Source organism: Oncorhynchus keta, chromosome 24 (genome assembly GCF_023373465.1).
Source record: "Oncorhynchus keta strain PuntledgeMale-10-30-2019 chromosome 24, Oket_V2, whole genome shotgun sequence".
Taxonomy (NCBI): domain Eukaryota; kingdom Metazoa; phylum Chordata; class Actinopteri; order Salmoniformes; family Salmonidae; genus Oncorhynchus; species Oncorhynchus keta.
The window spans coordinates 11,645,362-11,657,429 of NC_068444.1; the positions used below are offsets into that span (position 1 = coordinate 11,645,362).

At 46.4% G+C, this 12,068-nt stretch overlaps 1 protein-coding gene across 5 annotated transcripts; it reads left to right on the forward strand.

Moving 5' to 3' along the window:
* The first annotated feature begins 8,414 nt into the window (after positions 1-8,414).
* Positions 8,415-10,913, forward strand: pde6gb (phosphodiesterase 6G, cGMP-specific, rod, gamma, paralog b). 5 transcript variants are annotated; one of them, XM_052477685.1, is made up of 5 exons: positions 8,420-8,493; positions 8,528-8,568; positions 10,079-10,290; positions 10,401-10,441; positions 10,567-10,909. In XM_052477685.1, exons 3-5 carry the CDS (start codon positions 10,145-10,147, stop codon positions 10,641-10,643), a joined length of 264 nt encoding a protein of 87 aa, XP_052333645.1. In that variant the 5' UTR covers positions 8,420-8,493; positions 8,528-8,568; positions 10,079-10,144; the 3' UTR covers positions 10,644-10,909. The 5 variants fall into 5 exon arrangements, with proteins under 5 accessions (XP_035613476.1, XP_052333645.1, XP_035613477.1 ...); XM_052477686.1 differs by having other exon boundaries at positions 8,463-8,493; positions 10,082-10,290; positions 10,567-10,911; XM_035757583.2 differs by having other exon boundaries at positions 8,415-8,568; positions 10,567-10,908.
* Positions 10,914-12,068: the final 1,155 nt, after the last annotated feature.

Below are 12,068 nucleotides of genomic sequence, written 5' to 3' on the forward strand. Positions count from 1 at the left end.
TGACTGAATGAACTCTCATTTTCTTTGACCGTTATGACTATGATATTGACCACTATAGGGTGGTCTAGTTCAATAGTACAGAGTTATCATCTGTTGAATAACAAATACTTTTTGACACTTCTGACATTTAAGTTTTGTTTCCATGTGAGAATAAATGCACAGGAAAGGGGCATTGGGGACATGTAGCATTGTGACATGGGCACTTAGCCATAAGGGGTATTATGACATGTAGCATTGTGACATGGGCGTTTAGCAGTAAGGGACATTATGACATGTAGCATTGTGACATGGGCACCTAGCAGTAAGGGAGATTATGACATGTAGCATTGTGACATGGGCACTTAGCAGTAAGGGGGATTATGACATGTAGCATTATGACATGGGCACTTAGCAGTAAGGGGTATTATGACATGTAGCATTGTGACATGGGCACTTAGCAGTAAGGGGGATTATGACATGTAGCATTATGACATGGGCACTTAGCAGTAAGGGACATTATGACATGTAGCATTGTGACATGGGCACTTAGCAGTAAGGGGTATTATGACATGTAGCATTGTGACATGGGCACCTAGCAGTAAGGGACATTATGACATGTAGCATTGTGACATGGGCACTTAGCAGTAAGGGGCATTATGACATGTAGCATTGTGACATGGGCACTTAGCAGTAAGGGGCATTATGACATGTAGCATTGTGACATGGGCACTTAGCAGTAAGGGACATTATGACATGTAGCATTGTGACATGGGCACTTAGCAGTAAGGGGCATTATGACATGTAGCATTGTGACATGGGCACTTAGCAGTAAGGGGCATTATGACATGTAGCATTGTGACATGGGCACTTAGCAGTAAGGGGTATTATGAAATGTAGCATTGTGACATGGGCACTTAGCAGTAAGGGGGATTATGACATGTAGCATTGTGACATGGGCACTTAGCAGTAAGGGGCATTATGACATGTAGCATTGTGACATGGGCACCTAGCAGTAAGGGGGATTATGACATGTAGCATTGTGACATGGGCACTTAGCAGTAAGGGACATTATGACATGTAGCATTGTGACATGGGCACTTAGCAGTAAGGGACATTATGACATGTAGCATTATGACATGGGCACTTAGCAGTAAGGGGCATTATGACATGTAGCATTGTGACATGGGCACTTAGCAGTAAGGGGGATTATGACATGTAGCATTGTGACATGGGCACTTAGCAGTAAGGGGTATTATGACATGTAGCATTGTGACATGGGCACTTAGCAGTAAGGGGCATTATGACATGTAGCATTGTGACATGGGCACTTAGCAGTAAGGGGCATTATGACATGTAGCATTGTGACATGGGCACTTAGCAGTAAGGGGCATTATGACATGTAGCATTGTGACATGGGCACTTAGCAGTAAGGGGTATTATGACATGTAGCATTGTGACATGGGCACTTAGCAGTAAGGGACATTATGACATGTAGCATTGTGACATGGGCACTTAGCAGTAAGGGGGATTATGACATGTAGCATTGTGACATGGGCACTTAGCAGTAAGGGGCATTATGACATGTAGCATTGTGACATGGGCACTTAGCAGTAAGGGGTATTATGACATGTAGCATTGTGACATGGGCACTTAGCAGTAAGGGGCATTATGACATGTAGCATTATGACATGGGCACTTAGCAGTAAGGGGCATTATGACATGTAGCATTATGACATGGGCACTTAGCAGTAAGGGGGATTATGACATGTAGCATTGTGACATGGGCACTTAGCAGTAAGGGGTATTATGACATGTAGCATTGTGACATGGGCACTTAGCAGTAAGGGACATTATGACATGTAGCATTATGACATGGGCACTTAGCAGTAAGGGGCATTATGACATGTAGCATTGTGACATGGGCACTTAGCAGTAAGGGACATTATGACATGTAGCATTGTGACATGGGCACTTAGCAGTAAGGGACATTATGACATGTAGCATTGTGACATGGGCACCTAGCAGTAAGGGACATTACAACCAGCATAATCTTTCATTGTTTCCCATGACATCATAGCCATCTGGCTTGATCACCCTAAAGAATATCGTATAATGTATAATCCCCCCAAATAACCCAGATCAAACAATAACCTTTATCAGAAAAAGCTTTAGAAAGATGCCAGTGTTTCCAACTTGGATGACTGTTCAAAACTATTTCTCCCAGTCGGAGCTCGTTTTTGTTCGTTTCCAGTTTTCTTGATCACACTGAAGTTGGAAACCAGAGATTTCTGATTTTACAGTTGTGAACGTGGCAGCACTCTACACTGCTGGACAACTGCTGATTGACTACAGCTCAGATGAATGAAGTCAATTCAGGATCCTAGTAAAATGCAGGATACCTGGGAGTTTACAATGCTATACACTCTGAAATCATGTATCCTTTCCATGTCACATGTCACTTAACCTATGCCTTGTCTAGCAAACATAATGTTTAGTCACCTGATGTAATATTCATCTAGTCTATTGTATTTATTTTACAGTAATGGTATTTGCTTCAAAAATAGGATTGTAGTACAATACATGGAATGTGCTATGGACAACATGAAACAAAATATCTCAGGTCAGAAAGAACAATAGTCAATGCCATAGGCCTACTATTTTTGGGCTCTGATGAATATCACACGCTGACAAGGTTGTGATGCAGAGGAGACGGTATTGAGGCAGAGGAGACGGTATTGATGCAGAGGAGACGGTATTGATGCAGAGGAGATGGTATTGATGCAGAGGAGACGGTAGGAGATGGTATTGATGCACAGGAGACGGTTTTGATGCAGAGGGGACGGTATTGATGCAGAGGAGATGGTATTGATGCAGAGGAGACGGTAGGAGATGGTATTGATGCAGAGGAGACGGTAGGAGATGGTATTGATGCAGAGGAGACTGTAGGAGATGGTATTGATGCAGAGGAGACGGTATTGATGCAGAGGAGACGGTATTGATGCAGAGGAGACGGTATTGATGCAGAGGAGATGGTATTGATGCAGAGGAGACGGTAGGAGATGGTATTTATGCAGAGGAGACGGTAGGAGATGGTATTGATGCAGAGGAGACTGTATGAGATGGTATTGATGCAGAGGAGACGGTATTGATGCAGAGGAGACGGTATTGATGCAGAGGAGACGGTATTGATGCAGAGGAGATGGTATTGATGCAGAGGAGACGGTAGGAGACGGTATTGATGCAGAGGAGACAGTATTGATGCAGAGGAGACGGTATTGATGCAGAGGAGACGGTATTGATGCAGAGGAGACGGTAATTGATGCAGAGGAGCTGGTTTTGATGCAGAGGAGACGGTTTTGATGCAGAGGAGACGGTAGGAGACGGTATTGATGCAGAGGAGACGGTATTGATGCAGAGGAGACGGTATTGATGCAGAGGAGACGGTATTGATGCAGAGGAGACGGTATTGATGCAGAGACGGTATTGATGCAGAGGAGACGGTATTGATGCAGAGGAGACGGTATTGATGCAGAGGAGATGGTATTGATGCAGAGGAGATGGTATTGATGCAGAGGAGACGGTAGGAGACGGTATTGATGCAGAGGAGACGGTATTGATGCAGAGGAGACGGTTTTGATGCAGAGGAGACGGTATTGATGCAGAGGAGACGGTTTTGATGCAGAGGAGACGGTATTGATGCAGAGGAGACGGTATTGATGCAGAGGAGACGGTAATTGATGCAGAGGAGATGGTATTGATGCACAGGAGATGGTATTGATGCACAGGAGACGGTATTGATGCAGAGGAGATGGTATTGATGCAGAGGAGACGGTATTGATGCAGAGGAGATGGTATTGATGCAGAGGAGACGGTAGGAGATGGTATTGATGCAGAGGAGATGGTATTGATGCAGAGGAGATGGTATTGATGCAGAGGAGACGGTAGGAGATGGTATTGATGCAGAGGAGATGGTATTGATGCAGAGGAGATGGTATTGATGCAGAGGAGACGGTATTGATGCAGAGGAGACGGTATTGATGCAGAGGAGATGGTATTGATGCAGAGGAGACGGTATTGATGCAGAGGAGACGGTATTGATGCAGAGGAGACGGTATTGATGCAGAGGAGATGGTATTGATGCAGAGGAGACGGTATTGATGCAGAGGAGATGGTATTGATGCAGAGCCACATGCTATCTATTTGATCTGTCATTCATTTCAAATCTAATGCATGCGAATGATGAGCATAATTGAAAACCGATTGGCCAATAACTACTGAGGTGAAATAATCCCGACCTCACTGTGGGTTTACCCAATGTAATTAATTAACTAGAGAACAGAAGCCAGCCACTATAATCCCCAACTCCAGTCAGAGTAATTGTTTTCTGTTTTTCAGAGTGAGGGAGGGGAGGGGGGGGTTGCAGCCAGTCAACCATCTGAGAGCATGTGGAGTGTCTTTAGAGTGAGGTACGAGTGAGTCATCTGGTGAGTAGCCTACCATGAAGACACTCACCGTAGGGGATTAGCCTACCATGAAGACACTCACCGTAGGGAATTAGCCTACCATGAAGACACTCACCGTAGGGGATTAGCCTACCATGAAGACACTCACCGTAGGGAATTAGCCTACCATGAAGACACTCACCGTAGGGAATTAGCCTACCATGAAGACACTCACCGTAGGGGATTAGCCTACCATGAAGACACTCACCGTAGGGAATTAGCCTACCATGAAGACACTCACCGTAGGGAATTAGCCTACCATGAAGACACTCACCGTAGAGGATTAGCCTACCATGAAGACACTCACCGTAGAGGAGTAGCCTACCATGAAGACACTCACCGTAGAGGATTAGCCTACCATGAAGACACTCACCGTAGAGGATTAGCCTACCATGAAGACACTCACCGTAGAGGAGTAGCCTACCATGAAGACACTCACCGTAGAGGATTAGCCTACCATGAAGACACTCACCGTAGAGGATTAGCCTACCATGAAGACACTCACCGTAGAGGATTAGCCTACCATGAATACACTCACCGTAGAGGATTAGCCTACCATGAAGACACTCACCGTAGAGGAGTAGCCTACCATGAAGACACTCACCGTAGGGGATTAGCCTACCATGAAGACACTCACCGTAGAGGATTAGCCTACCATGAAGACTCTCACCGTAGAGGATTTCGCCTACCACGAAGACACTCACCGTAGAGGATTAGCCTACCATGAAGACACTCACCATAGAGGATTAGCCTACCATGAAGACACTCACCGTAGAGGATTAGCCTACCATGAAGACACTCACCGTAGGGGATTAGCCTACCATGAAGACACTCACCGTAGAGGATTAGCCTACCATGAAGACTCTCACCGTAGAGGATTAGCCTACCACGAAGACTCTCACCGTAGAGGATTAGCCTACCACGAAGACACTCACCGTAGAGGATTAGCCTACCATGAAGACACTCACCGTAGAGGATTAGCCTACCATGAAGACACTCACCGTAGGGGATTAGCCTACCATGAAGACACTCACCGTAGAGGATTAGCCTACCATGAAGACACTCACCGTAGAGGATTAGCCTACCATGAAGACACTCACCGTAGAGGATTAGCCTACCATGAAGACACTCACCGTAGGGGATTAGTCTACCATGAAGACACTCACCGTAGAGGATTAGCCTACCATGAAGACACTCACCGTAGAGGATTAGCCTACCATGAAGACACTCACCGTAGAGGATTAGCCTACCATGAAGACACTCACCGTAGAGGATTAGCCTACCATGAAGACACTCACCGTAGAGGATTAGCCTACCATGAAGACACTCACCGTAGAGGATTAGCCTACCATGAAGACACTCACCGTAGAGGAGTAGCCTACCATGAAGACACTCACCGTAGAGGATTAGCCTACCATGAAGACACTCACCGTAGAGGATTAGCCTACCATGAAGACACTCACCGTAGAGGATTAGCCTACCATGAAGACACTCACCGTAGAGGATTAGCCTACCATGAAGACACTCACCGTAGAGGAGTAGCCTACCATGAAGACACTCACCGTAGAGGATTAGCCTACCATGAAGACACTCACCGTAGAGGATTAGCCTACGTGGTGCATTGAGTAATAGATCAGTCAATCTGAGATACTCAGAGGGATGGGCATTGAGGCTTTGGTGACACCCCTTGGTCAGGACGGCCCAGAGAACCTGGCCCAGCAGATGGATTTATTTTATTTATTTTATTTCACCTTTATTTAACCAGGTAGACAAGCTCTCATTTACAATTGCAACCTGGCCAAGATAAAGCAAAGCAGTTCGACAGATACAACGACACAGAGTTACAAATGGAGTAAAACAAACATACAGTCAATAATACAGTATAAACAAGTCTATACAATGTGAGCAAATTAGGTGAGAAGGGAGGTAAAGGCAAAAAAAGGCCATGGTGGCAAAGTAAATACAATATAGCAAGTAAAACACTGGAATGGTAGTTTTGCAATGGAAGAATGTGCAAAGTAGAAATAAAAATAATGGGGTGCAAAGGAGCAAAATAAATAAATAAATTAAATACAGTTGGGAAAGAGGTAGTTGTTTGGGCTAAATTATAGGTGGGCTATGTACAGGTGCAGTAATCTGTAAGATGCTCTGACAGTTGGTGCTTAAAGCTAGTGAGGGAGATAAGTGTTTCCAGTTTCAGAGATTTTTGTAGTTCGTTCCAGTCATTGGCAGCAGAGAGGATGGATGGAGAGAGGGTTATGTAACAGGTGGGAGGGCTGGACAGTAGGGCTAGGACTGGAAGGTTCTGGTCAGTAGCGCTAGGACTGGAAGGTTCTGGCCAGTAGGGCTAGGACTGGAAGGTTCTGGCCAGTAGGTATAGGACTGGAAGGTTCTGGTCAGTAGGGCTAGGACTGGAAGGTTCTGGTCAGTAGGTATAGGACTGGAAGGTTCTGGCCAGTAGGGCTAGGACTGGAAGGTTCTGGTCAGTAGGGCTAGGACTGGAAGGTTCTGGTCAGTAGGGCTAGGACTGGAAGGTTCTGGCCAGTAGGGCTAGGACTGGAAGGTTCTGGTCAGTAGGGCTAGGACTGGAAGGTTCTGGACAGTAGGTATAAGACTGGAAGGTTCTGGACATATGGAGAATCTTCTTTACCATTCAAGTCAATAATGTATTATTAGCTACATAATTCCTAATCTCTCGTGACAGTTTTCTCATTTGGTTCTGGGTGCCACGAGGACGTCATTCACCCAGTTGATTAATCCACACCTCCATGCAATGTTGTATCCCGTATTATGTCTCCATTTAGTTTGAAGGATTTTGAAGACTGTAGATAAAAGACCATTCAAGGTGTCATCTTGGATTTTATGTATGGAAAACATGCTAGAATACAAGCATCACTACATGCATTCAAGTTATTGCTGCCTTAGCGCTCTAATTAACTTCCATCCATCTCCCTTCACCCCCTCTTCTGCTCCCCACCCCTTCACAAGGGTCCCCCTGACTCCCACCCCTGACCCTCACCCCCTGACTCTCACCCCTGACTCCCACCCCTGACCCTCACCCCCTGACTCTCACCCCCTGACTCCCACCCCCCCCTGACCCTCACCCCCTGATCCTCACCCCCTGACTCCCCCCTGACCCCACCCGACCCTCACCCCTGACTCTCACCCCCTGACTCCCACCCCCTGCCCTGACCCTCACCCCCTGACCCTCACCCCCTGACTCTCACCCCCTGACCCTCCACCCCCTGACTCTCACCCCCTGACTCTCACCCCCTGACTCCCACCCCCTGACCCTCACCCCCTGACTCCCACCCGCTGACCCTCACCCCTGACCCCACCCCTGACTCCCACCCCCTGACCCTCACCCCCCCTGACTCCCACCCCCCCTGACTCCCACCCGCTGACCCTCACCCCCTGACTCTCACCCCTGACTCCCACCCCCTGACCCTCACCCCTGACCCTCACCCCTGACTCCCACCCGCTGACCCTCACCCCTGACTCCCACCCGCTGACCCCCACCCGCTGACCCTCACCCCCTGACCCTCACCCCTGCCCCCACCCGCTGACTCTCACCCCTGACCCTCACCCCCTGACTCTCACCCCCTGACTCTCACCCCCCCCTGTCTCTCACCACCCCTGACCCTCACCCCCTGACTCCCACCCGCTGACCCTCACCCCCTGACCCCACCCCCTGACTCCCACCCCCTGACCCTCACCCCCTGACTCCCACCCCCTGACTCCCACCCCTGACTCCCACCCGCTGACCCTCACCCCTGACCCCACCCCCTGACTCCCACCCCTGACTCCCACCCCCTGACCCTCACCCCCTGACCCTCACCCCCTGACTCCCACCCCCTGACCCTCACCCGCTGAACCCCACCTCAGGCCAGAGCCGCGATAACAAGGAGTCAGTGATGGGAGGCGGGACATTCCTAATCTGCAGAGGGCCCATGAGGAATATAAGAAGTCCGGTCAGCCCAGCCTGGCCCTCAGAGCCAACCTAGCATAGAGACCCACACATCTGCTAGAGAGAGCTGCGCTCAGCGCCCACGCCCACTCTTCTGGCTAGCCTTCACCCAAGCAGCAGGTGAGTACACCCACCATCCATTCAGACACATAGCCCGTGATGACAGAGACGTGATGGATTTTGTAACTGTACTGTTGAACCTCGTAGAAAAGAGAGGAGGGGAGAGAAGTTTTTCAAGTAGTAAGAAAATATACTACTTCCTGAATAGTTGGCACTTGAAGAAGGAATGTGTGAAGGGAGATCGTTTTGAGCAGTTATATTGATATTGGGAGGTTCTTGAATGGATTTAGAGAGAACTGCTTCATGACTTTGTAGTGTGGATACATTTTTCAGTTCGAGATCTGTTTAATGTTTGAAATGTTCCTGATACACGTAGCAGTTTAAATTAGACAGACCCAAAACGATCACATTTCTGAACATTCTTGTATTTTGTACTGTACATCAGTCAATGAGAATGGAAATAGGGCTGATTTTCATGTTTCATTTTCTCAACTGCTGCTCAATGCATCATTGTGCATTGAAAATGACCTCCTGTCGAGTTAAACATAATGTACAGTTGATCCCAGTAAGAAACATTCTAGAGCCTTGTTAGCTTTTAGAACACCATTGTATGAGGGGTAGATAATAGGATTGGTTCTTAGACCCTTTCTGCCTGCTCAACATATTCTCTGTGTTGTCCTTGTACTAATAAGATTAGCCCAAGTGTAGATGACTGGCCACTGTCTTGAAATGAGGAAGGAGGATGTGGTTGGGGGTGGGGTGCTTATTTACGTGAACTGGGGATTACATGATGAATAGTTATTCGAGCTAGACATTCATCGGACATTACATGACGAGGGCGATACGATCAGTAAAGGGATTAGGATGAGGTCTACATGTCAGACAAAGTTAAGGGCCAGGTACTTGTCTTTTAATTATATTTTATTGTTACGGTGAAATGCTTACTTACGAGCCCTTTCCCAACAATGCAATTAAAAAGTAAAATAATTAACAAATAGATCAAAATACAATAGTAACACAATAGGATAACAATAAGTAGACAGGCTACAAACAAGGAGTACCGGTACTGAGTCAGTGTACTGGGGTATGAAGTAGTTGGGGTGATTGATTGAAGTACTCTGTACATGTAGGTAGGTTTGTGAGAAGCAGAATGTTCAGGTAGCCATTTAATTAGCTGTTTGTTTGGAGGTAGAAACTGTTCAGGAGCCTTTTGGTCCCAGACTTAGAGCTCCGGTACTGTTTGCCGTGCGGTAGCAGAGAGAACAGACTGTGACTTGGATGGCTGGAGTCTTTGACAATTTTTAAGGCCTTCCTCTGACACCTCCTGGGATAGAGGTCCTGGATGTCAGGGAGCTCGGCCCCGGTGATGTACTGGGCCGTACGCACTACCCTCTGTAGCACCTCGTGCTCGGATGACGTACAGTTGAGATACCAAGAGGTGATGCAGCCAGTCAATAATCCAAACGGTCAATACTGAATTGATAAAACACCAAGGTATGACAATGTGAGTTCTATCATGAAGTGTGGGTGTAATACGATCTGTTTCTCTCTCATTTCCCCATTTCCCCAGAAGAGGACTTCAGAGAGGGATTGAACACATAAGCAGCTGCACACATCAACCAGCTAACTAATAACCATGAATCTCGAGGTCCCCAAGTTGGAGATCAAGTCTGCCACCCGTGTCACTGGAGGCCCTGCAACACCACGCAAAGGACCCCCTAAATTCAAGCAGAGGCAGACTCGCCAGTTCAAAAGCAAGCCCCCCAAGAAGGGTATCCAGGGGTAAGGGCCACTTTCATTGGGTTTCTTAGTCTCAAACAGGCATTCGACAAGTGCATAATGACATTTTCATGAGGTCTGATTGTAATAAATGATCTCTGTCTCCTTTACAGCTTTGGCGATGACATCCCTGGAATGGAGGGCTTAGGCACTGGTACGTTTATTATTACAGTTCATCTACTCTACCTGCGCCTTCCCTAAAAAACTGTAGAAAGCCATATTGTATAGTTTGCTTGGCCTACTGACTTTTACTGAACGTAACATGTGTTTCCTCTGCAGACATCACAGTAATCTGCCCCTGGGAGGCCTTCAACCACCTGGAGCTTAGTGAGCTGGCCAAATATGGTATCATCTAAGTCATCCAGACCTTCACCATCCATCCCACAGTCCTCTGCATCCACCTCCATCTACTTCAAGCCATGCATGTGCCTCGAGCACTCTCACTGGGTTTGACTAGAACTTTCAAACATAAACCAAAGAATAAATAAATAAAGAAAGAAAACGTTAAAAAAAAGAACCGTCTAAACTCTTATCTAGAACCTAAAAGGGTTCTACTGCTGTTTCCGTTGTAGAACGCTTTGTAGACCCCTTTTTTGCTACTAGGTAAAAACCCTTTTAGTTCCAGGTAGAACCCTTTTGGGTTTCATGTAGAACCCTTTCCATAGCTTATTCTACATGGAACCCAAAAGGGTTCTATTTCTGCCTGGAACCAAAAAGGATTCTACCTGGAACCAAAAAAGTTTATCTTTGGCTAAAGAACCCTTTTGGAACCCTTTTTTTCTAAGAGTGTATCCATCTTTCACTGGTTTCTTGTTTTGTTTCTGCTGCCAACGTTCACATCATACAAAATGTCTGCTCATGATTAGGACTCTGTTCTGGTATCGCTGTCTATTGCAGCAACCGGCAGCCATTTTGCCCTTCTCTCCTCCACCATCTCCACTCGCTTCTCTTCTTCTATCCTCTCCTTTACACGGAACACAACAAACAACACTTACGAAAACAAAGCAGCCTCAACCTTGAGTAAACAAACAAGTGACATACTCGTGAGATGGGTGGGTTCTCATTTCATGTGCCTCGGCACCTCTGCTGTCATCATAGACCCCTGCCCATCTATGCGGAATATTACACATATAAAACATGACTCCTGTAGAGATGAGACAGCTGCTGGTCATTGCTGAGCTGTAATCTGTAATCTGTCCCTGGAACAATGTGGATGAAGCTACATCATCCTCATCCTCATCCCACTCCCCTTTTCCCCTCCCTCACCTATCCATTAGTGGTACACACAAACACACACACACACACACACACACACACACACACACACACACACACACACACACACACACACACACACACACACACACACACACACACACACACACACACACACACACACACACACACACACACACACACACACACACACACACACACACACACACACACACAACTTTAACAGAAGCAGGACTATAACATTCCATCCTGTTTAACACTGGCATACTCTTTACTTCTCCTTTTCTTATACTGATTTTCTATTTTTCTATATATTCTTTTTATAATAAATGATTTATGACTATCTTTATTACATATCATATACAGTACCAGTCAAAAGTTTGGACACACTTACTCATTCAAGGGTTTTTCTTTATTTTATTTTTTACTATTTTCTACATTGTAGAATAATAGTGAAGACATCAAAACTATGAAATAACAAGAGAGTGCAAAGGGTTGTTATTTTGAAGAATCTGAAATATAAAATACATTTTGATTTGTTCAAA